Source organism: Choloepus didactylus, chromosome 17 (assembly GCF_015220235.1).
Source record: "Choloepus didactylus isolate mChoDid1 chromosome 17, mChoDid1.pri, whole genome shotgun sequence".
Classification (NCBI taxonomy): Eukaryota; Metazoa; Chordata; class Mammalia; order Pilosa; family Megalonychidae; genus Choloepus; species Choloepus didactylus.
The window spans coordinates 4,267,745-4,295,419 of record NC_051323.1 but is presented as its reverse complement, the minus strand read 5'-3'; the positions used below and the strand labels follow the sequence as shown (position 1 = coordinate 4,295,419).

Sequence of the window (27,675 nt, the reverse complement as noted above, 5' to 3'; positions counted from 1 at the left end):
GACACTATTCCAGTGCTTGGTATAGATCCATGAGCAAAAGAAATTTAAAACAAACACTGCCCTTTTGGAGCTTAAAGTCTGCTGATGGGAGTCAACATAATCAATAAATTTTATGGTATGTTAGGTGACAAATGGCATAAGAGAAAAAATAACGCAAGATAAAAGGGGACTGAAAAATGGGTGGGTGGGTAATTGTCAATAAGGAGCTCAGGATAGGCCCAATTGAGAAAGGAACTTTTGAGCAAAGACCTAAAGATGAATCAGTGAATTATGCTGATAGCTGGGGAAGAGCCTTTCCAAAAAGCCATCAGGGGAAAGGGTGCCCTTCCTGGTGGAACCCCGAGGTGACAGCCTGCCGACAGCTTGCCGGGGGCAGGGGTGGAGACAGAGAGAGTGGGCAGGGTCTCTGGTTAGGCCCACAGCAGTGAAGATGGTGAAGATGCTGACATCTGGGACACAGCGGGAAGGTCAAGTCAGCAGGATGTCACGGTGGATTCGTCACAGGGCATGAGCAGCAAAAGGCAGTCCAGGATGACTCCAATGTTTTTGGCCAAGAACTTCTCTCTTGAATAATATGCACAAGTTTTTGTGTATGGCATTGGACACTGATTTTTGGCATTTAAAAAAATACAGTTTGACTTATTTCAGTTAGTGACACATTTATTTCCCTGGTCAACCAGCTCAGATCTTTGAAAAAAGGGAATAATGAAAGAGGGAGTTGTTGAAAAGGACTCAAAAAAGAAAAAGAAAAAAAAAAATGTCAGTCCTATAACTTTTTATTAAACAAAATGTCTCTAAGCATTTTTCTGTTTTGTTCCTTAAGCAGCAGAATCCTTTCTTTAAAGGGATACTTGCTTGAAAACTCCCACACAGCTGCTAGGAGTTCTAACTTGGTGCCCAACTCAAACCTTCTCCTCCTCCCCTCTCTCACTACACACTCCTGGGGTCCTGGGGGACAGGTTGAAAACCTCTGTCATTTTGTACTTCAAGTCCTTGTTATCTCCTGCCTGAACTACTATAATAGCCTCTTTACAATTCTTAGTTGGAAACGTCCTCAATCCTACCACTACGTATCTTCTAGATTAATCTCTGAGTCAGAGTTAAGCTTATTACACTACTGAAAAATCTTCAACAGCTCTCTATTATCTTCTTATTAAAGACCCCAAGTCCTAGGTCTGCCATTCAATGTCCTCTAAACCCGGCCTCAAACAACCCTTCTGCCCTTGTCTTTCACCTCTCCCCATGTGGAGGGAAATTGAGCATCACGGCTTCAGTGGATTTTAATGTGACTATGACCGCGCAGGCTCCTTTGTCCTTTTCAAGGTCATGTCTCCCTGGAACACCCTCTCGCACCCACTCTTGTTCACTGAAATCCTATCTGACTTTCAAGCTAGTATATTATGTTTTTTCTTTGAAATCCAAGAAAATTTTGGCAGTGTACATTTGCTGGCAAAAATCTTTCCATTCCTTAATACTGTACCCCACTTTTTGTTGTAACGAGAAGCTGAGACACCACTAAATTCTCAAAAATTATTTTTTGTGCTTCAAATAAATATTTACCAGGTATGCTAATGTTCATACAGCAGCTATTAAAGAAATGCACTCAAACTTAGCACCCAGATCTTGGTTTCTAATCCCATTCCCCACTAAAAGGAACCAGGGCTCCTAGAAGAAATGGCTGGGACAGAGCAGGTTTAAGATGAACCTTTAGCATCTTATTATTCCAGAAAGTGAGGATGGGCTCAAAAAACGATGGAGCATGTCACAAGGACACGAGAGGCAGACTGGTGTGATCCCACTGGCCAAACCTGGGAAAATCTGAGCACCATAATTAAGTATGGTAATGAGTTATAAACCATTGGAAAAAACAGTTCATGAGCCTACATTGATAAAAAATAGATTAAAAAATAATCTGTAAGGGAGAAGGGAAGACTCTTACTTCAATAAAATGACAAGAGTAAATATGGAGGGAGTACTGAGTTGGAAAAAATCAGCATTTTGCAACCACCATAGTAAAGAATGGATCAGGCAGGAATCAGCAGTGGGTGCAAAATCTAGGTGCAAGTTTTTATGAGTAGCAGGATGTTTACATAATCTTCAAAGGCCTCTCCACAGACGGCTTGTTACAAAGGAAAAAAAAAAGAAAACAGTAACCATATAGTGGAGAATTTGGACAATACTTTTGTCAAAACTAACATCATCCATGAGCGACAGATGTGATCTCCTTGGGGAGGCCACGACACAACCCTGCCCATGCAGCACTCCAGCCTGAACCCAATCACAAAGAAACAGCAGACAAGCACAAAACGAGGAACTTTCTCTTTCTGTTTAAAAATTGGGGCAAAGAGACTATCCTTAGAGCATGTCAATGTTGTAAAAGACAAAGAAAGGCTGTGGACAAAACCAGATTAAAAGATGCACTCCCTGACCCTAGATTAGATGCTATAAAGTACATCATTAGGTCAGCTGATGAAACTGGAATATAGACGGGAGAGTAAAGTATTTTATCAATATAAATGTGTGAAGTTGATTACTGTACTGTGATTACATCAGGGATTGTGTTTATTAGGAAACACTCAAAGAGGTATTTAGGAATAAAGGACCTTGACATATATTTATCTTCAAATGTTTCAGAAAAAAAAAAAGTGTGTATGTGTGTGGGGAAGAGAAAGAGGGAAGGAGGAAGGAAGACAGAGGGGATGCACTCATGCTTAAATGATAAAGCAGATGAGATTTGGCAAACAAAGTTTGGGGTTAGCAAATTTGGGTATATAGGCATTTTCCTTTGTACTGTATTTATATTTATAACTATGTATATTTAGAAATAGAAAGAATATTTATATTTTTCAGACTGTCCAACTTGAGGTTGTCATTAAGAACAAATTTAGTATGCAAACTCCAAAATAACAACAATGTAGTATTTATCCAATAGGATCTCCCATTTTGAGTTACACGTCAGTTTGAAAATCATATATTTATTGCTCCCTACCTTTCACAGTATGTTAGCTATTCTACATTCTATTTGCTAGAACAGTAAATTCAAATTATGGTAAAGTAAAACAATAGGTATTTCAATTATGCAGTGATCTCAATCATCACACCAGGTTAAGGTGCAAACAAGGAAAGCAGATGTGAATCATTAAAAGAAAGAGGAAGGAGAGTTAGTGGGTCTGTAAACAGAAAGCATTTATTTTTGACCGTTTCTTCTTCCATTAACCTCTCTTTCCCTAAAGCAGCAGCAGATCCTTAGGGAACACAATGGCAACTAAGTGCAAAAAACAACTGTCAAACCAATACAGACTAAAATTCACCGTCTTTTCTTTAAAAATGATTTATGCACCTTCAAAGTAAAACAAGGCAAACTTACTGTTTTCAATTAAAAATATGGGTTACATAACCAAGAACTCTTGAAATGACTGACCAAATTGAGGAATAAGAGAAAATTGCCTCATTTTATGAAATAACTCTTCAGCAGTACTAACTCAATGAGACAAATGCAAACAAAAACAAGAAGAAAAATTTTTTTAAAAGCATTATGATTCACAATACCGAATCATCATGTCATATTTCTGGATTATGAATTTTAAAGTTCACTTTTAAACTGCTGCTCTCCCCTCATTGGCTGCTTATGAGTCACACAAATGGCTGCTAACCTTTGCATCGATCTTCATAAAATCTTTCAAGCTACGCATGTGAAAGCAGATGGTGCCCTTCCTTGAGAGCCACAAGCAGCGATGTCTGCATGCAGCTCAGGTAAAGGATGACATCACCCCTCATGATAGCATTACCTCACCCCTAAGCAGAGGAATGAGTCACCCGGAGAGTCAGCTGCAAATCTCTTGGTAGAAAAAAAATGTGGGTTATGGTGAAGCATGTTCACATCCCACTGATCTGGCCATGTAAGCAGCTATTTGTTCTGACTCGCTGCTCTGCATCTCAAACCAAGGGCATGATTTGGGTATAAAATGACCTTCAGTCATTTTAACAAATATAAATTCTTGTTATTTTGTCTAAAAAAAGAGAGATTCATTTCCTCTATTTCTTTTCCTGGTCCTAATTTTAAAATAAAAGGCCTGTCTCATTGCCTAGCAAACTCAGTACCAAGGATCCAATCAGGCTCTTTAGCCATACAATCACAAAGCAGTTTAACAAAGTATTCCATTTCTATTTATGATCAAAAATTTAAGTGGCATAATGAATACCAGAGACTGCTACCTGAAATAAGAATATGAAAACAAGGACTCTAATTTTCAAGCAGCAGGAAGTAAAGGAAGAAAATAAAGGAAGTATTATTACTAAAATTAATACTACTAGCAGTGAAAACAAAAATCTCTCTAATTGTATGAAAAAATATTTTTTCATGTGGTCCATCCCTTTTCTACTCAACTATCACCCCCCAGCTACCCAATTGCTTTTGGGAGATACATTCAACTTTCCTTTAACATGAGGAAATTTTCCAAACATAAAGAGACTAGTATAATAAACCCCAAGTATCTAACATCCAGTTTGAACAATTGTCAACATTTTGCCTACCGTTTCATCGACTTTCCACCCACCCACAAATACTTGTTTACCAAAGCTCTGTAAAGCAAATCCCAGCCATCATGACATTGCACATATAACTACATCAGCACTCACTGCTGAGGACTTTTAAAACTTAACTACCATGCCACTATTACATCTAAAGAATTAACAATAATTCCTTAAAATCATCTAATACATTTCCCTGACTGCCTCAAAGATATATTTTACAATTGGTTTTGTTCCAATGAAGAATTCAAAATCCACGTATTACAGTTCATTGAGTCCCCCTTCCCCCTATAAGAACCTCTCTCACCTCCTTTTGCATGTATTGATTTACTTGAGAAACCAGGGTATCTGTCTCATAAAATGCCCTGGTTTAGATTTTGCATGTTATTTAATTTGCTCCCTTATCCCCTGTATTTCCTGAAAAGTGTGATTAGACCTGGAGCTTTGATCTGATGCAGTTTCCTTTCTTTTTTGACAAGGACACCTCACAGGTGGTGCTTTGTACTTGCTATTATCTATGGGTCAGCAAACTATAGCCCAAGGGCCGAATCTGGCCCACTGAATGTTTTTGTAAGTGACACATTACTGGAGCACAGTCGTGCTCAATCATTTACATACTGTTTGAACTCCTTTTGTTCGAGGATGGCAGATACAATTAGTTATGACAGAAACTGTGTGGTATACAAGCCTAAAATATATACTACTTGGCCATTTACAGAAAAGGTTTGCTGAACCCCTGTATTACTTCATACTAGGAGGCATAAGGTCTGTGGCTGCCCAGCTTTTAGTGATGTGATTATCAACCAGTGAGTTCAGGGCAGTCAGCCTGATCCTTCCATTTTCAAGTGTCCCACCCCATCGGCTTTTCATCATTTTTGTATCAATTGATCATCTACTATTACATTAAGGGGAATACAAGAGTGATTTCTGATTCTATCATTCTTTCTGCATTTATCCCAAAAATCACATCAAGAAGAAAGACTGAAAACCAAAAGTTGCTCAGGGGAGGGACACGGATAGACATTTGCACACTGATGTTTATGGTGGCATTATTCAGGATTTGCAGCGGAGGGAGGTAGCCTAAGGGTACATCAGTGGATGAATGGAGGGGTGAACTCTGGTGTATACATACAATGGAATACTGAGCGGCTGCAAGAAGGAATGAAGTCACGAGGTATGCAACTAGGTGAATGAATCTTGAAGACATTATGTGGAATGAACTTAGCCAAAAACAAAGGAACAACTATTGTAAGGCCTCACTAATATAAACTAACTATAATGAGCAAACGCTGAGAATTGAATTCAAGAGCATAGGTTATCTGGGGAGAGAATAGGGACAGAGATTGGGCAATCAATGATTAAGGAGTACAGAATGTTCAATAAGGCTAATTGTAAAGGTTCCTTGGATTGTAAGGTCTTACACCAGTCACATCTATTCCTGAGTTTCAACTGTTATTTCTAAATTCTGAGACGCTGTGCTCTTTGTGTGTAACCTGGTCGTTCCCTGGACACACAAGTATCTGTGTGACACTTGAGACTCAGAGCTAGAGTTCTGCAGCTCTGAAAATCAGCATTACTCCATACAGCAACTGCTAAAGAAGCTGAAAAAGAGATCGGACTACAATTAGAGATATGAATGAAATGGACTGGATTATGACTAAGGTAAATTAGAATACAGGGTAAAGGGTGATACTGACTGTATTTTAAAACTCCAACTTCTGTGTGAGACCATGGGAAAAGAGGGTTATTTGGTACAAAATTTATATTTTCTGAAGCACACTAATTTAAACTGCCTGGTCAATTTATTTAAACAACATAATTACAGGGAACCTAGAATAGGGAATGAGTTCTTGCTATTCTTTATTGGCTAATGTAATACCCTAACACATTCCAGAATATTTGGGGAGAAAATAAAAATGTGTCTACAAAGTCCCCTTGAGGGAATGGGGAAAAATGCAGAACTATTAAACCTCCCCACCTGGGGAATTCCTGCTATTTTCTTAAACAACTGGGGCTCCCAGTCTAACAAGCCAAGCCCTTGATCTAGAGGCTTGCTCTTATGAAACTTATCTCTCCCATGGCAAAGCTAAGCCTACTTATAACTATGGCTAAGAGTCACCCCCAGAGAACCTCTTTTGTTGCTCAGATGCGGCCTGTATCTCTAAGCCAACTCTGCAAATTAACTCACTACCCTCCCCTCTAAGAGAGACAGGACTCCCAGGGGCGTAAGTCTCCCTGGCAACATGGGACACAACTCCCAGGGATGAGCCTGGCCCTGGCATCATGGGATTGAGAATGCCTTCTTGACCAAAAGGGGGAAAAGAAATGTAACAAAATAAAGTTTCAGTGGCTAAAAGATTTCAAATAGAGTCGAGAGGTTATTATGGAGGTTATTTTTATGCATTATATAGATATTCCTTTTTAGTTTCTAGTGTATTAGAATAGCTAGAAGGAAATACTTGAAATTGTTGAACTGTAATGCAATAGCCCTGATTCTCAATGATGACTATATAAATACATAGCTTTTATTGTGTGACCATGTGATTGTGAAAACCTTGTGACTGACACTTCCTGGATCCAGTGTATGGACAGATGGGTAATAAAGAAAAAAAATACATAAATAATAGGGGGAGGGGATACGGGGTATGGGATGTTTTGGGTATACTTTTTTTGGGGGGGGGGAGGATAATGAAAATGTTCTAAAATTGATTGTGGTGATGAATACACAACTATACGATGAAACTGTGAGCTACTGATCGTATACTTTGGATGAATTATGTGGTGTGTGAATATATCTAAAAAAAAACTGCATTAAAAAATTGCTCAGGGGAATTATTGAGACCAGTCTGTTCTCTAACAAGACAAGTGGGAAAAAGAACCCACCGGTTGTGAGAGTTACAAAAGCCAAGCCCCAGGTGCAAGTGAAGAAGCAGCAGGAGTTAAAAGGGGAGAATGGGGAGAGTAACTGAGGAAAAATCTGTGGCAAGATGCAGACTCAGAGAAAGAGAGATAATGAAGAGTAACTGCAGACCAGGAGGAATCAGGCTGGGGAAAACACCAGGTCTCCTACCGTACCTCTCAAAGGGGCACATCTCCTTTCCCATCTCAAGCACACCAGGAGCATCTCTAGCATGGTACAATAACCAGTGCTCACAATGGTGAGCCTCACAATCACTTCCCACAACTACCTTAAAAGGGATGTCTTTTTGTCCCCAAACTACTGATTAGTGTTTCCACCACTTTAGGTATCCATAGGCCTCCTGCTTTTCTTTCCCACTCCTTTCCCTGTTCCTGCAATTTCTCCATAATCACAACAGTTTTTTGACTTTTTTTTTTTTAACAGGTCCACTTTCAGTGAGACTCCAATGAATCAAAAGGTTGTCTCTGTGCAGCATTTGCTTTATAAACCACTTATCCCTAATTGTGGAAGTATTTAAGCTTATGAATATTCATAAGGTATTTATACCAAGTAGCCATTGGGGAAATCTGGAGGAAAGTAGGAAAATCCCTAAAATCCTACTAAAACCAATGTATCCTTGAGACACTTTTTTTCTGTTTTGTCTGACCCTCAGCCACTTGCTGACTCATACTCCTCTATCTGAACCTTAACATGTTAGAGTCTAAAAGTTTGCTCTTAGGTCATCTTCTCACTCTACTCTCTTTCAAGACAATTGCTCTTAGTTCCCATGATACTTGCAATCCTAGCTGTATCTTCAGTCCAGACCTTTCCTCTGTGAGCTCAAGATCCATATAGTTAAATGTCGATGTAACATCTGACTGAAGATCTCTCAGTCACTCCAAACTCATCAAATCTAAACAAGCTCATGTCCTTGCCCTCTATACCTGTTCTTAATTCACAACAACTCCTCCTTTGGAAGGTCTTTTTATTTCATGAAGTCTTCCCTCCCTACACATCTCTTGAATCCATCACTTTTCTTTGCTCCATTCCCACTGTCCCCCCAGTCCACACTACCATCCCTGCCTAGACTACCACGATGTCTCTTATCTGGTCTCTCCACTTCTGCTCTTACCCTTTTCCAGTTCATTCCCTATAGTCAGCATGTCCTCCCCCACTTATAATCCATTCATGGCTCCCATACTTGGTTAGCACAGCTCGCTAGGCCCGCATGACCTGGCCCTGGCCTGCCTCAGTGGGTTTGTCTCTGCTGCCTCTCCCCAGCCCCTACCCTTGTTGCCATTCTCACCTTTCAGATCCCTGAGTCACATCACAGTAATTCCTGCCACATGGTCTTGACACAGGTGACTTCCTCTCCCAGAGTGGTCCTGCCCATCTCTACCCACCCCTTTTCTAGGCAGCTCCTGCTCATCATGTCATCTCAGGTGTAAACATTATTTCTCCTGAGAAGTCTTCTCTGATCCTCCAGACCAGGCAAGCCAGGTATCCTAGCTGCAGTCCCTCTTAGTGCGCTGTACTTCTTGTGGCAGTCACCACAGCTCGATTACATTATAAATACTCTGCTTCACACCTGTCATTCCAGCTGGCCCCATAAAGTGCCATGTGAGTTCTGTGAGGGCAGGGACCTCATCTATGCTGGGCACTACTGCACCCCAGTGCACAACTCTCACGACCACCCACCCCACAATGACGAGTTCAATTTTGGACATGTTAAATTCAGAAACCTTTGACTAACCCATTGGGATTGTTTAGGAGGCAGGTAAGCAATTACAATGTGGAAAGCAGCATGCTAAGTATGTTATATACACTATGTCTTTGAGTAATTATTCCTCATAAAGCACATGAAGACTCAGTAGAGAAAATGCAAATACACTGTTAAGTACTGAGGCATTTCAAAAGCATGAAATATTGAAAAGAGGGCAAAGAATAAGTTCAAAGATCTAGGGCTGAGTTTCAGCTTTACCACATCAGACAAATCAAAGAACCTTTTTGAGCCCTGATCTTCGTATTTGATAAATGCAGTTAATAAGAAAATTTACTTCAAAAGGCTATTTTAAGGATTAAGTAAGAATGGATTTGATATCACTTTGCAAACTATAAAGTGCTAAGCACACAATAATTATGCAGATGTAATGATCCAGAGCTACTATTTTGAACCTCCAATATAATTTGTGTGTGTGCATGCATATGTACACATTTTAAAGAAAATGTTAAAAAAAAAAAACAACAACTATAAACTCAATTCAGAAACATCTGACTACCATAATTCATCATGAGCCTTCTTTAATTCTCTGTAAGGAAACTCCAGAAAAGAACTCTGGGTCATTAACACCAAATTTCAAAAATAATAAAAGCTTTTAGAATTCAAATAGGTGCTCTAAAAGTATATTCAAGGGGAAAGAAGACAGAATGCCTAATTATACTAGGTCAGTTATTTCTTTCCCACCCATGGATTCACAACATCCATTTAAAAACAAAGCCTCGAACTACCAATTTGGTGGGCCGAGTCCTCGATCTGGGGGCCCTCCCCTGTGGGGCTAGTTGCTGCAAGGAAGAGGCTAAGCCCACTTACAACTGTGCCTAGGAGTCCCCCACAAAGAGCCTCTTTGTTGCTCAGCTGTGGCCCCTCTCTCCAAGCCCACTCAGCAGGTGAACTCACTACCCTCCCCCCTTACATGGGATGTGACTCCCAAGGGTGTGAATCCCCCTGGCAATGCAGGAAATGAGTCCTGGAGATGAGCCTGGACCCAGCACTGTGGGATTGAAAGGATCTTCTTGCCCAAAAGGGGGAAGAGAGATGAAGCAAAGCAGGGTTGCAGTGGCTGAGAGATTTCAAATGGAGTCGAGAGGTCACTCTGGAGGGTATTCTTATGCTCTATATAGATACATAACCTTTAAGTCTTTAGTGTGTTGGAATGGTGAGAAGGAAATACCTGAAGCTGTTGAACTGCAACCCAGTGCCCTTGATTCTTGAAGACAATTGTATAACTATGTAGATTGCATAGCGTGAGTGTGATTGTGAAAACCTTGTGGCTTGCGCTCCCTTTCTCCAGTGTATGGACAGATGAGTGGGAAAATGGGGACAAAAATTAGATGAAGAATGGGGTGGGATGGAGGGGATGGAAAAATCTAGGTGTTCCTTTTTGCTTTTATTTTTATTTTGGAGTAAGGAAAAGGTTCAAAAATTGATTCTGGTGATGAATGCATAACTGTATGATGGTGCTGTGAATAACTGACCGTACACTGTGGAAGACTGTAGGGTGTGTGAATATGTTTCAATTAAACCGTATTAAAAAAAAAAGTAAATGAACAATGGGGGGAGAAGGGGAATGGGATGTTTTGGATACTCTTTTTCATTTTAATTTTCATTTCATTTTTTGGAATAATGAAAATGTTCAAAGTTTGTGGTGATGAAAACACAACTATATGATGACACTGTGAACAACTGATTGTACATGCTGAATGACTGTATGTTATGTGATTACAACTCAATAAAATTGTGTTAAAAAAACAAAGCCTGGAAACCAAATAAAAATTAATTCAATGTACGAATTAAATATATCAAACTGTTAGCAGCCTTTGATTTATCAGAAATCTCTATCAGCCCTCAAATTCTCCTTTGATTATAACAAAGGCTCTAAAGGATCCTAAAGCACTTTATCATTCAACTAAAGATAAGCAATATTAAACAAAAGTTAATAGGTAACTGGTACAAGCACAGACAATATAGACCAATGGAATAGAACTGAGAGTGCAGAAATAAACTCTCACACTTTGGCCAAGTAACTTTTGACAAGGGTGCCAAGTCCAATCAATGGAGAAAGAACACTCTTCAACAAACAGTACCAGGAAAACTGGATATCCACATGCAAAAGAATGAAGGTAGGCCCCTACCTCACACCATATATAAAAATTAGCTCAAGATGGATCAAAACCCTAAAACTATAAACTTCTACAAGAAAACACAGGGAAGCATCTTCAGGAACTTATGTTGAGAAATAGTTTATTAGACTTTACACCAAAAGCAAGAACAACAAAGAAAAAATTGCTAAATGGCATCTCATCAAAATTAAAAACTTTTGTGCACCAAAGGATTTCATCATGAATGAAAAAGACAACCTTCAGAAAGGGAGGAAATATTTGGAAACCATATATCCGATAAGGGTTTAATATCTGGAATATATAAAGAAACCCTACAACTCAACAACAAAAAGACAAATTTGACTAAATTTAAAAATGGGCAAAAGATTTTAAGAGCAATCTCCAAAGATATACAGATTGCCAACAAGCCTGTGAAAAGATGCTCAATATCATTAGTCATTAGGGAAATGCAAATCAAACCACAATGAGATATGTCATCCCACTAGAATGCCTCTTAAAAAAACAGAAAATTACAAGTGTTGGAATGGATGTGGAGAAACAGGAACACTCGTTCATCACTGGTGGAAATGTAAAATGGTACAGCCACTGTGGAAAACAGTTTGGTGGTTTTTCAGAAAGTTTACTATAGACTCATCATATGACCTGGCAATTTCACTTCCAGGTATTCACTCAAAAGAATTGAAAGCAGGGATTTGGACAGATATTTACACACCAGTGTTCATACTGGCATTATTCACAATTGCCAAAAGATGGAAGCAACCCAAGTGTCCATCAACAGATGAACTGATAAACAAAATGTAGTATATATATACAATGGAATATTCTTGGGCTCTGAAAAGGAATAAGTTTCTGATGCATGCAACAACGTGGATGAACCTTGAAGACATCACACTGACTGAAATAAACCAGACACAAAAGGACAAATATTGTACAATCTCACTGATGTGAAATAATTACAATATGCAAATTCATAAAACTAGAAACTAGAATACAGGCTACCAGGGACCAGAGGAGGGGTAGGGATGGTGAGTTAATACTTAATCAGTAGTTTCTGTTTGAGGTAATGGAAATCATTTGTTAATGGATGGTAGTGATGGTAGCACAACATCGTGAATGTAGTTAACACCAGTGAATTGCACAATTGCAAGAACTCTGTATTTTCTACATGATTTTTCTATAATTATACAACTTCTCTAGTTGAAAAAAAGGTTAGGTATATCTTTGTATATTCTAATTCTTCAAAAATGATGCAGTATATATGGAACATACAAAGGTTATGTCTTTGCAAGTGACTAGAATATGAGATTCCAGAATTGGCTATTTGTGACTTGAAAAAAAAAGGCGGAGGGGGGGAGCTCCAACACTGCTGTGATGAGGAAATGCTTTTTTTATTTCACTGAAAACACTGAAATTACCATGACAGGGAGAGTAAAAGGGAGACAGCTGAAATAAAGTGTCCCTGGGAATCCCACAAGCCTCAAAGCTTGGCTGTCAGAGAAGGGAGCATCCTTACTGACGGCTGCTTAGATTATCCATCTTGAGGGTTTGAGAGCCTGCAGCGGATCTGGATGTTAGCTGGACAATGAATCCAGGTGAAATGCTTAAAAGGAAATACAGGTAAAAAACAAAAAACCCTTAAGTGATTTGGTAATTATTACCATCAAAGATTATGAATTAATGCCTGAGAGCAGAGAGATACCTAATAGTTAACAATTGCTTAGTTCTTTCTTTCCTTAACCTATAGTCAACCTACAAAACAAAATACTTCAAGGAAAATTACTAGGCTAGCTTTTCAAGCATACTTTTCATACTCATGATGAAAGAAAACTGATTTTAATAACCATCTCTGCCTTCACTTAGGTAATATACATCCATGAAGTAGATGAACAATGTGCATGAGAAGTCAATTTCCTAAATAACAGGGTCTAATCAATTTCTCCTTTGGTCACATGCATGCTGGAATACACTGGTTTGGTTCACAGCACTGCTTTCAGCCATGCTAAGGGATTAATGAAACAAAATTAAATCAGAGCTGGTTCATTTCTATAATTAAAAGAAAAGCAATTAACCAAGTATTTAAATATTGGCTTGCTACATGATTGACAGTCACTATGCAAAATAAATTGCCATTTTAGATGACACAGCCAGACTCAAAATATGCCAGTTTATGCACAAATGAAAAACTGCAAAATAATCAATACAGCTTTCAGTGTAAGGTAGAGAACTTGCAAAGAGAATACAGATTCTCTTTTCAAAGCAATATTCAAGAGTCTACTAATGGACCCTTTGTGAAACAAATTAGTAACTATGAAAGGTGTACTCTTCAAAGGCTCCCCCCAGCTTTTAAGGCCCTTGTACCAGTCCCGATGAATGATGGAGTCTGAAACCCAGGGTGGGGGGTGGGGTGGGGAGGAAGGCAGGGCAGAGCCACCACCCTAGTTGACTGTTTCTGCACCTGTCTGAAACAGAAAGGCAGTGTCCCTTGGGAAGAAAGAAAACTAAAATAAAACAAAACCGCAAATTCTAACTATAGACTTATAAGAGAGCTGTTTGTTCTTTTTAAGAGAGAAAAAAAATTAAAGAACACATCTGCATTTTAACAGAAAACAAACATAGTATCTCTCAGTAAAGAAAAGCTAAAGGTATTCGTCTATGGACAAATTAGTTATATACACAATTACAATATGGTCTTTGCATTTATGAATGTGTTCAAGGACATGAAGAAGTAGACAGTTCAAGGATCTACTTAGATTTGGGGCCAACTGATCAAAATGTCACCCAGAGACCCCCAAAGAAAACCTATGTAAATACATCATAAAGCAAAAAGTTAAGACAATCAGTAAGGAACCACATGCAAATCTTCCCACAGCTTTTTCAAGGTTGAATCTGCATATAAATTACCAAAGGAAGCAAATCAGGTTTTGCCTCTGGTGGTCCTTCTGAAAAATTAAAAACAAAATTCTTTGCTTCTATTAACTGTCAAATTTATTAGCTTAGAACCTAAGGCACAACAGCTAAGCTAAGGTGACCCTTAGATTCATCATTTATTCTAACACACGCATGCACAGTTTTAGCTTGGTTTTTTGTCAGTGTTCTCTTGAGGAAGTTTGCAAATACACAGTCAGCAGGAAAGACAGGCAAATAAGATCTGCGCCCCAAGGCACCTCAACTTTTCTGTGGCTTACAATTCATTCTAAATGTAACATAAAACACTGGATTAAATTGAACTGTCAGTCTCCCTTATCCTCTGGGAACTTATTTTTTCATTAATATTATCAAGACACCACTTAAAACGGCATGATAATACACTATTTTATAAGCCTTTTGGATTTGAAAAGGTTAAGGACAACATCAGAGTAAGTCAGAGGCAAGGAGATAAGCAACTAAATGTAATTTCTAAAGGATGTGTGCTCTATTTTTAAAAGAATCCTTAAATGTAGTGAAAGGGAGAAATTCAAAAATTCCTCTAGATAGTTTATTTGAGTGCCACATGATTTCTGCAGTTAGAACAATTTTTTAGAGATTTAGTACAATCCCATAATTTTACAGAGAAGGAAATTAAAGCTCTACTGGATTAATAGTTTGACCAAGGTAAGACAGCACATTAATAGAAGAATCATGGCTCGAAATGAAGCCTTCTGAACCCTAGTCCTGCTTCCAGAATACCACAATGCCTAAAAAGTTCCTGTGCTAGTTCTACTTTATTAGCCTGGCAAAAGCACTTGTGTCCCATAAGCAATTCCACCATCATTAAAAACATAAAAATTATTATACAGTCTACCAAATCTTTTACCCTTTGGCTTCTTCTCATTAGATGAATATGCAACTTCACACCCTGCGGTGCACAGAACAGATCTGCTAGGCAGTCTGGTTTTCTGGGTTTAATCTGCTTCATCTTCACACCACTCTGGATGAGAGCTTGGAGAATTTCCCAAATGGAGCCAGGGACTGACTGACTGTCACCCAGCTGGCACACACTCCCTCTCCACACCAGTGCCTGCTGCACCCAGCCCTTCTCCCAACACCACGTTTTCCTGCCAAACTCTGGGCTTCAGGCAGTGAAAATCAGCTACTTCTCACAAAAAGTTAGGGATCCTCATAAAATACTGTACCAGACACATTTAGAAAGGAATACTATGTGCATCCAATTTGGGGCAAGTCAAATGGCAGTTTTTAATTCTCTTTTGGGAGCTTTATGTCCAAATTCTGAACATAACTTCTAGATGCTCAGCAACACACACCATAAAACACATGACTCAAGCTTACAACACATTCCTCCCTCCCTGTTAATATGTTTATAAACTTACACAGGACTCAAGCTTACAACACATTCCTCCCTCCCTGTTAATATGTTTATAAACTTACACATGACTCAAGCTTACAACACATTCCTCCCTCCCTGTTAATATGTTTATAAACTTACAAAACCTACTTATGATATTTCTATCTTACACTAGACCAGTGATTCTCAAATGTGTCTGTGGACTCTTTCAGAGGTCCACAAGGGCGTGAGGCGCCTTTCCATCGTGTTGAGGTCTGCACTGACGGTGAATGAAACTGCTGGCACCTTAGCCTGACCCCAGCACCAAATGCACTGGCAGGCACTGCAGCCTCCACTGTCACACACACATAGGAACAAAAAAGGTCCTTCATGAAGCAGTGAAAATGACTAATTTTACTAAATCTCAACCCTTGAACACATATCTGTGACTAATTAGCACCGCTACATACTAAAGGAAGTCTTGAGGAAAAGCAATTATGTGATTGAGTTGGGAGCTGCACTAGCTGCTTTATTCACAGAGCTGCATTTTTATTTGAAAAGTCAACAAAGAAAAACTAGTTATGGGACCGGAGTTTGCAAACATTTTCTCAAAAATAAACAATGTAAACTTCTCACTTCAAAGAAAGTAACAGACAGCACTTGTGATAAAATTCAAATTTTCAAGTGACAATTAGAATTTTGGAAAATCTGTGCCTACTAATGAGGGCTTGACAGCTACCCAATGCTTTACGGATGAAATCCTGTGGTGACAGCAACAAATTTGATTTTTTTTTTTTTTTTTTTTGATATTCTATAGGGAAATGTGTCAACATTGGAAGATCTGTGTAACTCAGAGAACCAGTATTTTCCAAATGATGTTACAAAATCATGCATGGGTAAAGGGTCCATTTAAAGGCAAGACAGACCAATGATGTTAATGCAACCGAGTACAAAACATTCAGTGATACAGTTTCAAATACAACAGTGCAACAAACACTTAAGAAATTCTCATTTGTTTTTGCATAGTACCAAAAAAGAACACCCTTGATTATCTGAAAAGGCTTATAAATACTCCTTCCTTTTCCAACCACATACGTATGTAGCTGAATTTTCTTCTTCATATGGTTCAATCAAGACAGTAATGCAACAGATTGGATGCAGAAGCAGATATAAGAATCCAGTTGTCTTCTAGTAAGCCAGAAATCAAAGAGATTTGAAAAAATGTAAAATAATGCAACTTTTCTCATTAATTTTTTTTTCATTTTGGAAAATATAGCAGTTCTTTCATTAAAATGTTATGTTTCATGCAATGGGTTTATGGTTATTTTTAATGAATTAAATTAATTTTAAATAAGAAGTTTCAAAAATCTGTTTTAATTTTTAATACGGTAAATACTGATAGACAGAACCCATGAAAACAAAAGTTCTTCAGAACCTCAATAATTTTACAGTGTAAAGGGGCCCGAGGCCAAAAGGTTTGAGATCCGACATACTAGATGAACAGCCTGAGTCTGTAAAGGAGAAGTACAGAAAAAATGGGAATGGGCCCCGGAGCAGGCAGAGTGGAATACAGCCAGGCAAGGCTGGGTTCATCCCAGCTTTACCATGTAGTCGATCAGCAACTTCAAGCAAATTTCTCTGACCTTCAGCTTCCTTTCATACCAAATGGGACCAACTTAGCCTCAGGAGGGGCAATTGAGGACTTTCTTGTGCACAGTGTACATCAAGTGTATGTCACAACGTCAGGACAACGCGGCTGTCCTTAGCACATATATACAGTAAACACACAGTCCCGGAAAATGATCCCAAGAACTTGAGGCAGCAGCAAAAGCTAGTAAATCTATCACAGATGGTACAATATCTTTAGATTTTCTCCTTTTTTTTTTTTTTTTGTTAGGGTAGAAAATTAGTATCTAGACAATACAAAGAAGTCTCCAGATTCTTCTCTCATATGGAAGAAAAGCTAGTCAGTGAGGTTTTCATTGGTTGCTGTGAAAAGCAACAATGACACTTTTTGAGTTCCCTTACAATTCAACATTACAAAGCACTTTATCCAAAGAATTTAGCATTGGGGGTGGGTGGGAGGGAGGACACTTAAAACGAGAGCCCTAATGAACCACAGAGAGTGGTAAGGACTAGGAACAATGAGAAAGCTGAACTAATACAATCGCTTTTTGTAAGAAAACCTTAGGAAGACTAGCCGCTAATGATGTGAACACACTCAACAGCTCGCGTTATTACAACTCTTAACATTCTACTTCCCCATACCATGCAATGTATCCTTTTGTGGCTGTGTATATTTTAGTTTGCAGACACACACATGCTCTGCAACACAGCAACACAGTGTACTGTTACCTCAGTTGTAAGCAGCTTACAATCTTCTGATTTTGATCACCTTTCATGTCTACTGTCTTAGTTTGCCAGGCTGCTATGACAAGTACCACACACTGGGTTGGCTTAAACAACAGGAACTGACTGTCTTATGGTTTCAGAAGCTGGAAGGCTTGCTTCTTCCTGGGATAGGTAGTATTCTGGTGCTGGCTTGCCGGCATCCTTGGGGTTCCTTGGTTTACCCTTCTGTCACATGGCGATGTCCTCTCCTTTCCAGTCTGGGTTCTGTTGACTTCTGGCTCCTCCCCGGGGCCTTCTCTTTCTATGTCTGAAGTTCTTCTACTTATAAAGACACCAGTAATCTGGTTTAAGGCCTACCCTCATTCAGGGGAGTCATACCTTAACTAAAATAACATCCTTGAAAGAGTAGCTACCTACAATGAATGGGTTCATACCCACAGGAATGCGGATGAAGATCATGTCTAAACTGGGGTGCACAATTCAATTTCCCACAGTCTGCCCTCTCAAGTTCACAAAGACATGTACTCCCTTATGCAAAATATATTCATTCCATCACAACATCCCAAAAATGTTAAGTCATTTCAGCAACAACTGTAAGTACAAAGTCTCCTCAAAATCATTTATGGGTATGGTCCATCCTGGGACAGATTCCTCTCCATCTATGGACCAGTAAAACCTTAAAAAAAAGTCATCTGCTTCCAAAATAATAATGGTGGAACAGGCATAGGATAGACATTCCCATTCCAGAAGGGAGAAATGGGAAAGAAAACAGGGGTCATGGGTCCCAAGCAAGTCAGAAACTCAGCAGGGCAAATTCCATTGGATCCCCTGGTCTGCATGTCATCCATGAATCAACACTGTCCTCCAGGCCTGCTGCACGGGCCGCCCCACCCTTCACGCACTGTGCAGCAGCACATTCTCACCAATGCTGGGGTGTAGGCCCCCGCCCTCTCCAAGCCCTGGAGTGGCGGCCTTCCTTTGCCTGTAAACCAGGGTGTGTGTAGGCCCCCACGCTCTCCAAGCAGGGTGGTGGCGGCTCAACTCTCCCCAAACACCTGGGAGAGTCAGTCCAGACCTTGGCTTCCATGCCTCAGCCCTTGAAGCCATTCTTCCTTCCGTTTGTCCCTTCTCTGTCCCTTTCAGTCCAGTCTGGCAGTGCTTCTGTTCTTTCAAATTTTTTGCAAAAACCTTGTCAGCCCTGCATCTAGTTCATGGTTGTCCAAACCATCAGAACATAGGACTTTCCACAAATGCTCCTTAGATAACTGTGCTCCCAATCCTGACTTCCTCTGAAATAGCTGACAGGATCATGCTCAGCCACATCCTCTTTAGCAAGGGGTTGTTCAGTTAAACCTTCACATGAAACCTTGTTCTCAGGGGACTTACTTCCCAGAAGCTCAGGGAGACCCTGATAACTAGTTTAAAAATAAAGCAAAATGTGCATAACTAACCATAATCCCAGCAGAACACAAATACATGAAAACTTAGTTTGAGTACTAATTAATTTGAGTACAACTAATTTAAAAAATTTAATGTACTTTACACTCAAATTGCTATTTGTATTAATAACTCACAGTACAATAGAATGTTCACTATTCTCAGAAGATATTTTCAGAATACTGTCTGACAAGTAACAAGCATCCTAAAGTCTAGTCAGGGCTCAGCTCACAGCAATTGTGGAGATTTGGCAGTGCCACTCTGCTAAGTATCCACCTAGGTACTCAGGCTGGGTTTCCTGGAGGAAACAGATGGGTCACTGGGAGCAGTTTTCTCATCAGGCTCTTTCACCACTATGCAGGTCATTTTCAAGCCCCTTGTGCTACATTTTATCTTTTCCAAACTTATGCCAGCTAGGAAGCTGTTTGAAAGGAAAAGACTGATAATGAAAGAAAAGCAGGCTACCCCTACGAGTGTCCTACAGGAAAAGCCTGACGTGGTAGAAGGCTGAGGGTATCTGGAAGACAGAGGTAACTGCTTCAATCAGCAGTCACAACTCAGAAGGTGGAATTATTTTAAAAGATTTAAAGAACAGGCAAAGGTTCCAAGAAATGAGAGAGGTGTAACCCAGCACAGTCAAGACGAGAGGCAAGGAAAATGAGTTCACTTCACCTTACCCCCTCCACAGCTCACCCAGGCAGGCTGACCACACACTTGGCTGGGGAGGACACTGGCCCTCAGGGGCTATGCCACTCTTGCCCGCACCTGAGCCATGTGCCAGAACAGTCTGGGAAACAAGGTCTCCCTGAATCTATGCTCCTTCCTCACTACTGTTCCAGATCTCAGTATTAAGCAAAGATTTTCTTAGACAAATCAAATTTGTCTAAAATCACATTCCAAGAAAAATGCAGATGAACCAAACTTACAATTAGGAGGTATACTTGAGGGAAAATGTAGGAAATAATGTAAGGGTTTTGCAGCATGGATTTTGAACTAGTAAAACTCATTTATATTTTATTATTCCTAGGAACCATATGATAATAATACTAAGAAAAAGAGCAAACAATGATGATAATGTTATATTTAATAAGCTATACTGGGAGGCAGGGCAAGATGGCGGCATAGAGAAGTGTGGAATTTAGTTGGTCCCCTAGAGCAACTAGCAAATAGCCAGGAACAACCAGTAAATAGTCTGGAACAACTGTTGGGGGACATCCGTGGCTGCTCACACATCGTACATCAGCCTGGAATCGGTGGAACAGCTGAGAGTGCAGCATAAAAACTGTAAGTGAAGCTCCCCAAACGGCAGAGCCAGTGCCCCACGCCTACTGGCATGGCAGGCTGAGCTGCAAAACTGCTGTGGGAGAAAGAAGCAGTCCCTGCCCAGAGCAAGGGAATGTAGCTCAACCAAGCTCCAACTGCAGTTTTAATTAACAAATTTGGACTACCGAATACAAGCTACAAGCACAGATAAACCCGGAGAAAGTAGGAAAGAAATCTGAGGTTCCTCCTGGTAGAGAGGAGGCAGGGCTTATCCAGGCAAGGGTGGAGTTAACAGAGCCAGAAAGAAAAAGGAGGAATTCAAGTGAAGAAGATAACTCCCTAAAGAGTGTATCTTCCCTAAGAAAAATGGGGTGGGGCCCAGCTCAAGTGGCAGCCCTGCCTCAGAGAATTCAGACCCCAGGGCCTGGGGGGTGGGCACCAGAAACAACTTAAGCTTGGCTTCTGACATCTTTGGCCCTGGCCAGGACCCTGACCCCAGAGAACTAAACAGACCATACGTCTTTACACCAGTGGGGAGCTGTGGGCTGACAAGCGCCGTCTGCTGGGCAGGATAGGAAAAGCACTGAGTCTAGAGGCCTCACAGGAAAGTCTGGCAACCTGCTCCTCAGGGAAACTTGATACTGATTACACCTTCCTCCTGAGACCTGGGCCTATCTGATCTGAGAAAGTATGATTGGGGTAATCAATGAAACAAGATGCCTAGACAACAAAAAATTACTAGTCACATTAGGAAAAACAAAGATATGGCCCAGTCAAAGGAATAAACTTATACTTCAACTGAGATACAGGAATTGAAACAAATAATTATCAAACAAATCTCCTAAATCAATCCAAAAATCAAATCAACAAGCTGAGGGAAGATAGAGCAAAAGAGATGAAGGATATAAAAAAGACATTGGGTGAACATAAGGAAGAACTCGAAAGTTTGAAAAAACAATTGGCAGAATTTATGGGAATGAAAGGCACAATACAAGAGATGAGAAACACAATGGAGACAGAACAGCAGATAAGAAGAGGCAGAAGAAAAGATTCATGAACTGGAGGACAGATCATCTGAAATCTTACACAAAAAAGGACAGGGAAAAGAATGGAAAAATATGAGCAGTGTCTTAGGGAACTGAATGACAATATGATGTGTATAAGTGTACGTGTCATGGGTGTCCCAGAAGAAGAGAAGGCAAAAGGGGCAGAAAGTATAACAGAGGAAATAATCACTGAAAATTTCCCATCTCTTATGAAAGACATAAAATTACAGATCCAAGAAGCACAGAACAAAACAGATCAGAACAGATCTACACAGACACTTAATTATCAGATTATGAAATGACAAAGACAAAGAGAGAACCCTGAAAGCAGCAAAAGTGATCCATCACATACAAGGGAAGCTCTATAAGACTACATGTGTATTTCTCAGTAGAAACCATGGAGGCAAGAAGGCAGGGATATGATATATTTAAGATACCTGAAAGAGGAAATCTGCCAACCTAGAGTTCTTTACCCATCAAAACTGTCCTTCAAAAATGAGGGAGAGTTTCAAATATTCCCAGACAGACACTGAGAGAGTTTGTGAACAAGATATCTGCTTTACAGCAAATACTAAAGAGAGCACTATAGACAGAAAAAGGAGAGAGGTTTGGAGCAGAATGTTGGGAGATAGTAGCGCTATAATGTAAGTACACTGAACAAAGATGACTGTGAGTATAGGTTGAAAGAGGAAGGTTAGGGGCATGCAGGACACCAGAAGGAGGATAGAAGATAAAGACTGGGACTGTATAACTTAGTGAAACCTAGAGTAGCACCTTATTGCTGTATTTTATTTTAATTTTTTCTTTTATCTTTTTTACTATTCTTTTAATTCTTTTTTTGAGTAATGAGTATGTGTAAGTGCTGACTATGATAATGAATGCACAATTCTATGATGATACTATAAATAACTGATTATACACTGTGGGTGATTGTATGGTATGTGGATCTATCCCTATAAAATTGCAGGGAAAAAAATTAATAGAGGAATACAAGTGCTGGAGAGAACTTGAAAAGAGGGATGTATGTATTCACTGTTGGTGGGGAAGAAGAATGGTGTAGCCCATCTGGAGGGCAGTGTGGTGGTTCTACAAGAAGCTAAGTATGTGGGTGTCACAGAGACCTGCAACCTCCTTATTGGGTTTATACTTGGAAGATCTGAAAGCAGGGACACGAATGGACATTTGCACACTGGTGTTTATGGTGGCAGTATTTGTGCTTTGCAGTGGATGGAGGTGGCCTAAGGGTTCATTGACTGATGAACAGAATGGTGCACTGCTGTGTATGCATACAATACAAAATTGAGCAACTGCAAGAAGAAATGAAGTTGTGAGTGATGCAACTGTGTGAATGGATTTTGAGGACAGCATTTTGAGTGAAGTACACCAGAAATGAAAAGACAAACATTTTAACTCCTCATCTAATATGGACTAACTATAATGTGCAAACTCTGAGAATTGAATCTTAGAGCACAGGTTATCAGGGGAAAGCTCTATGTAAAGGTCCCTAGATTGTAAGCTCTCATAGCAGTCACATCTATTTCTGAGTTGTAATGGTTATCCTTAAATTCTGAGATAAATTCTTTCCGTATAACCTGGTCAGTCTCTGGAACTTTGGATATCTGTGTGACACCTGAGACTCAGAGTTAGAGCTCGGCAGCTAGGAATGTCAGTATTACCTCATACGGCAACCGTTAAAAGAACTGAAAAAGATTTCAGACTTCAATTAGAGATATGAATGAAGCGGATCTGGTTAGGAGTAAGGCAAATCAGGCCAAAGGGTAAAGGACGATAATGATCGGGTTTTAAAACTACAACTTTTATGTGAGACCAAAGGAGGAGATGTTTATTTAGTGCAGGATCTATATTTTCTGCAGCACACTAGATAATTTAACTTGTAAGTCAGTTTGTTTGAACACCACAGGAGCATGGAGCTTTGAATGGGAAGTGGGATTTGGTGAGTTGGTACAAGCTGACGTGAAATCTTGATACTTCCCAAAGTGATCTGGACAGAGAGTAAAAGTATATTTGTGGGACAAATGGTACTGTGAGCAGTTGATTGTACACCACAGATGATTGTATGATATGTGAATATATCTCAATAAAGCTGAATTTTTTTTAAAAAGTGTATTTGTGGGGCCCCCACGAGGAAATGGGGAGAAATGTGGAAATATTGGACTTCCCCACGTGGGTTATTGCTGATACTCATGCAAACATTGAGGACTGCCAATTTTGTGGGCCAAACCCTTGATCTGGGGGCTTTCCCTTGTGAGACTTGTTGCTGCAAAGGAGAGGCTAAGCCTATTTATAACTGTGCCTAAGAGTCTCCCCCAGAGGACCTCTTTGTTGCTCAGATGTGGCCTCTCTCTCTCTGTAAGCTCTCTCTCCTTCGTGGGACATGACTCCCAGGGGTGCAAACCCCCTGGCAATTCAGGAAATGACTCCTGGGGATGAGCCTGGACCCAGCATTGTGGGACTGAGAACATCTTGACCAAAAGGAGGAAGAGAGATGAAACAAAATAAGGTTTCATGGCTGAGAGATTTCAAATGGGGTTGAGAGGTCACTCTGGAGGGTATTCTTATGTGCTATATAGATATCCCTTTTTAGTCTTTAGTGTGCTGGAATGGCTAGAGGGAAACACCTGAAGCTGCTGAACTGCAACCCAGTGACCTTGATTCCTGAAGACGACTGTGTAACTATGTAGCTTATACAGTGTGACTGTGAAAACCTTGTGGTTCGCACTCCCTTTATCCATTGTATGGACAGATGAGTGGAAAAATGGGGACAAAAATTAGATGAAGAATATGGTAGTATGGAGGGGATGGAATGTTTTGGGTGTTCTTTTTTACTTTTATTTTTATTTTTTGGGGAGTAAGGAAAAGGTTCAAAAGTTGATTATGGTGATGAACGCACAACTGTGTGATGGTGCTGTGAATAACTGAAGGGTGTGTGAATATATCTCCTTAAAACTATATTTAAAAAAATTATATGGACAGTGGGGGTAGGAGGGGTATGGGATGTTTTGGGTGTTCTTTTTTACTTTAATTTTTATTCTTATTCTTTTGGAGTAATGAAATGTTCAAAAATTGCGGTGATGAATGCAAAACTATATCATGATACTGCGAACAACTTTGGATAATTATATGGTAGGTGAATATATCTCAACGAAATTGCAAAAAAAATAAGCTTTACTGATATAGCAGATTTTCAGTCAACACTGAATAGAACATTCTTACCTCTGGCTTGCTAAGGCTGGATGAAACCAAGGAACCAGATCCCACGTCCAAATCCCACTGCTTTTTACCATGATTCTCTGGATCCAAAGCAGCAATTCGCCCATCTAAAGTGCTGATAATTACCAATGACCTGTAAATTTAAAAATCAATAGGACAAAGATTTATTTAAAAGATATCTAAGATTCTGGACACTTACTTCACATACTAAAAGAAAGCAGGCTCCTCCCCAGGCCTCTTATCGGTGGGAGAGAAGTGGCCCCACCTTCCCCCAACACTCAGTCTTGCCACCACTACATGCCTTTAGACTACCAAGACAATCTCGAAATGCCCTTTTTCTGTTTATGTCACTTATTAAAAGCTCCAGACTCCTAGGTCACCCTCATTCCCATTCTCAATTCCCACACTGAACTCAATGTCCTCTTATCTGTCCTCTTCCACCTCTTCCCCAACTCTGGAAAGCCTCCCCCTAAAATGCATTCTTTTCTGAATGTTCACTTATTGCTTTTCTTTTTTTAAACTTTTTATTGCAGTAACATATATACAATTCAAACTTCCCAATTGTAATGAAGTATACAATTCAGTGCCATTAATTACATTCACAATACTGTGCTACCATCACCAACATCCATTGCCCAAACTTTTTCATCACTGCAAACAGAAACTCTGTGCCTAGTAAGCAATAACTTCCCATTCTCCTCAACCCCCAGTCCCTGGTAACCTATAAGCTACCGTCTGTCTCCATGAATTTACTTATTCTAGGTATTTCATATCAGTGGGATCACACATTTGTCTTTTTTTTTGTCTGGCTTATTTCATTCAACATGATGTCTCCAAGGTTCATCCATGTTGTCTCATTTCAGAACTTCTTTCCTTTTTACGACTGAATAATATTCCACTGTGTGTATATATCACATTTTGCTTATCTGTTCATCTGTTAATGGACACTTGAGTTGCTTCCATCTTTGGGCAATTGTGAGTAACACTGCTATGAACATAGGTGTGCAAATATCTGTTCAAGTCCCTGCTTAATTCTTTGGGGTATACCAAGAAGTGGTATTATTTGGTCATATGGTAATTCTCTGTTCAACTTTCCATGGAATCGCCTCTCTCTTCTTCCTCCTATAGAAACCTGACTCTCCCTGAGGACACTGCTTTCCTATAGAAGCAAAAGAAATTTTTTCTCCCATAACCCCTAACCACTGGGTCCAGTGATGGGGCAGATACACTCCTTGTTCCCTGTTGCCATTTCAAGACCATTTTCTTTTCTCCTCCCTAAAAATACTCAGCTTTGATTTGCACGTGATCAGATTGTTCCATCTATTACGCCATCTAATAGTCATCTGTCACTACCCCCATTCTTTGAAGATTTCAGCTCCTGGTTTACTATCACTACCCAACATACTTCTGCCTCAATTCTCTGTTCTATAATTATCTGTCTACCTTGCTTCAGCCCTCCCATGGTCAAACTCCAGACCTTGTTCATTACCAGTCACCACAACCCACTTGCCCAGTAAATTTCAAGCATTATACACCCAGACAAAAAGTCCCCTCCTTCAAAAAGTCCCCTCTTTCTAGCTTATTTCCTCTACATCCCTGACTCAACACACCCCTTCCCACCAGAACCTACGCTGGTCCAATCACTTTTACCCTGACCTTCACCACCACCACGCCCACACTTCTGATCTGGTTTAAATTCCACAGTCCTTCATTTTAAGCACTTCCTTCTTACACCCTCACCTTCCTATCCCCTCTTGGACTGACACACTCGCCTGGCAGAACTCTAACCCTGGTTAAATCCAACTTTCTGCCTTTTCCCATTCCTGTATCTGTGCAGCTGAATGTAGCTGAAGAGAAACATAACCTGGCTGACTGGTCTCACTTTAAATTCATGACACCAACCTTCGAAAGGCCATGACTGGTGCTCAACAATCGTAATACCCCATCCCAGTGCCTGGGTCTACTCAAGCTTCCAACACTACCTTTTCCAAGCTCATGCATCTGTGACTGTGCTTCCTATTTCATTGAGAAAACAAAGGCAATCAAAAAGATTGCTTCCCACACGATATCTATCAGTTATCCTACCTCCCCTCCTTCCTATTACTGACAGTGAACTGTCCACCAACACTTCCTCCTAGGCAGCAGATCCTTCCCTCGAGAGCACTGAAGACAGGCTCCCGCAAATCTCTCCCCTCTTGCTTCTACATCATCAATTATTCCTTCTCTTCTGAAGCATCTGCCTCAGCATTCCTCCTCAACTTGAAAACCAAATCAGATTAAATCGCTTTCCCCCGATTCATTCTTGCTTCCCTTTGTAGCAAAACTTCTTGAAAGAGTTGTTAAACACTCTCTCCAAATGCCCTCCTCTCCTTCTGCTTGAACTATTTCTGATCAAGCTTTTGTCCCCACCACCCCAAGGAAGCTGTTCTTGTCTGAGTTAGCAATGACTTCCACGCTGATAAATCCCGTGGTCAGGTCTCACCCAGTTCTTAGTCTGCTTGGCCACCCAGCAGCATCTGACAGACTTATTCTCTCTCCCTCCATAAAAAAAACAGTCTTCTCGTGGCTTACAGGACACCGTACTGCCCTGCTTTTGAATTCTTCATTCTAAGCTACTCCTGAGTCTCATTTTCTAGTTCTTCCTCATTTCTCCTACTTCTTATAAGAATGTTTACCTACAGGTAATTTTTTTGGTGATCTCATCCAGTCTTAGCTATAAGTGCCATCTATATGCTGACAATCCCCAGCTCTATGTA

General features: G+C 40.0%; 1 protein-coding gene across 3 annotated transcripts in view; it reads right to left on the bottom strand.

Annotated features, from left to right (window-relative positions):
• Nucleotides 1-27,675, bottom strand: part of EIF2AK3 (eukaryotic translation initiation factor 2 alpha kinase 3) — an 86,265-nt gene that overhangs the window by 40,437 nt on the left and 18,153 nt on the right. For all 3 annotated transcript variants that reach the window (XM_037806782.1, XM_037806783.1, XM_037806784.1), the window contains exon 2: nt 24,923-25,052. In XM_037806782.1, coding sequence (XP_037662710.1) covers nt 24,923-25,052 — 130 coding nt within the window. The remainder of the gene's footprint in view (nt 1-24,922; nt 25,053-27,675) is intronic.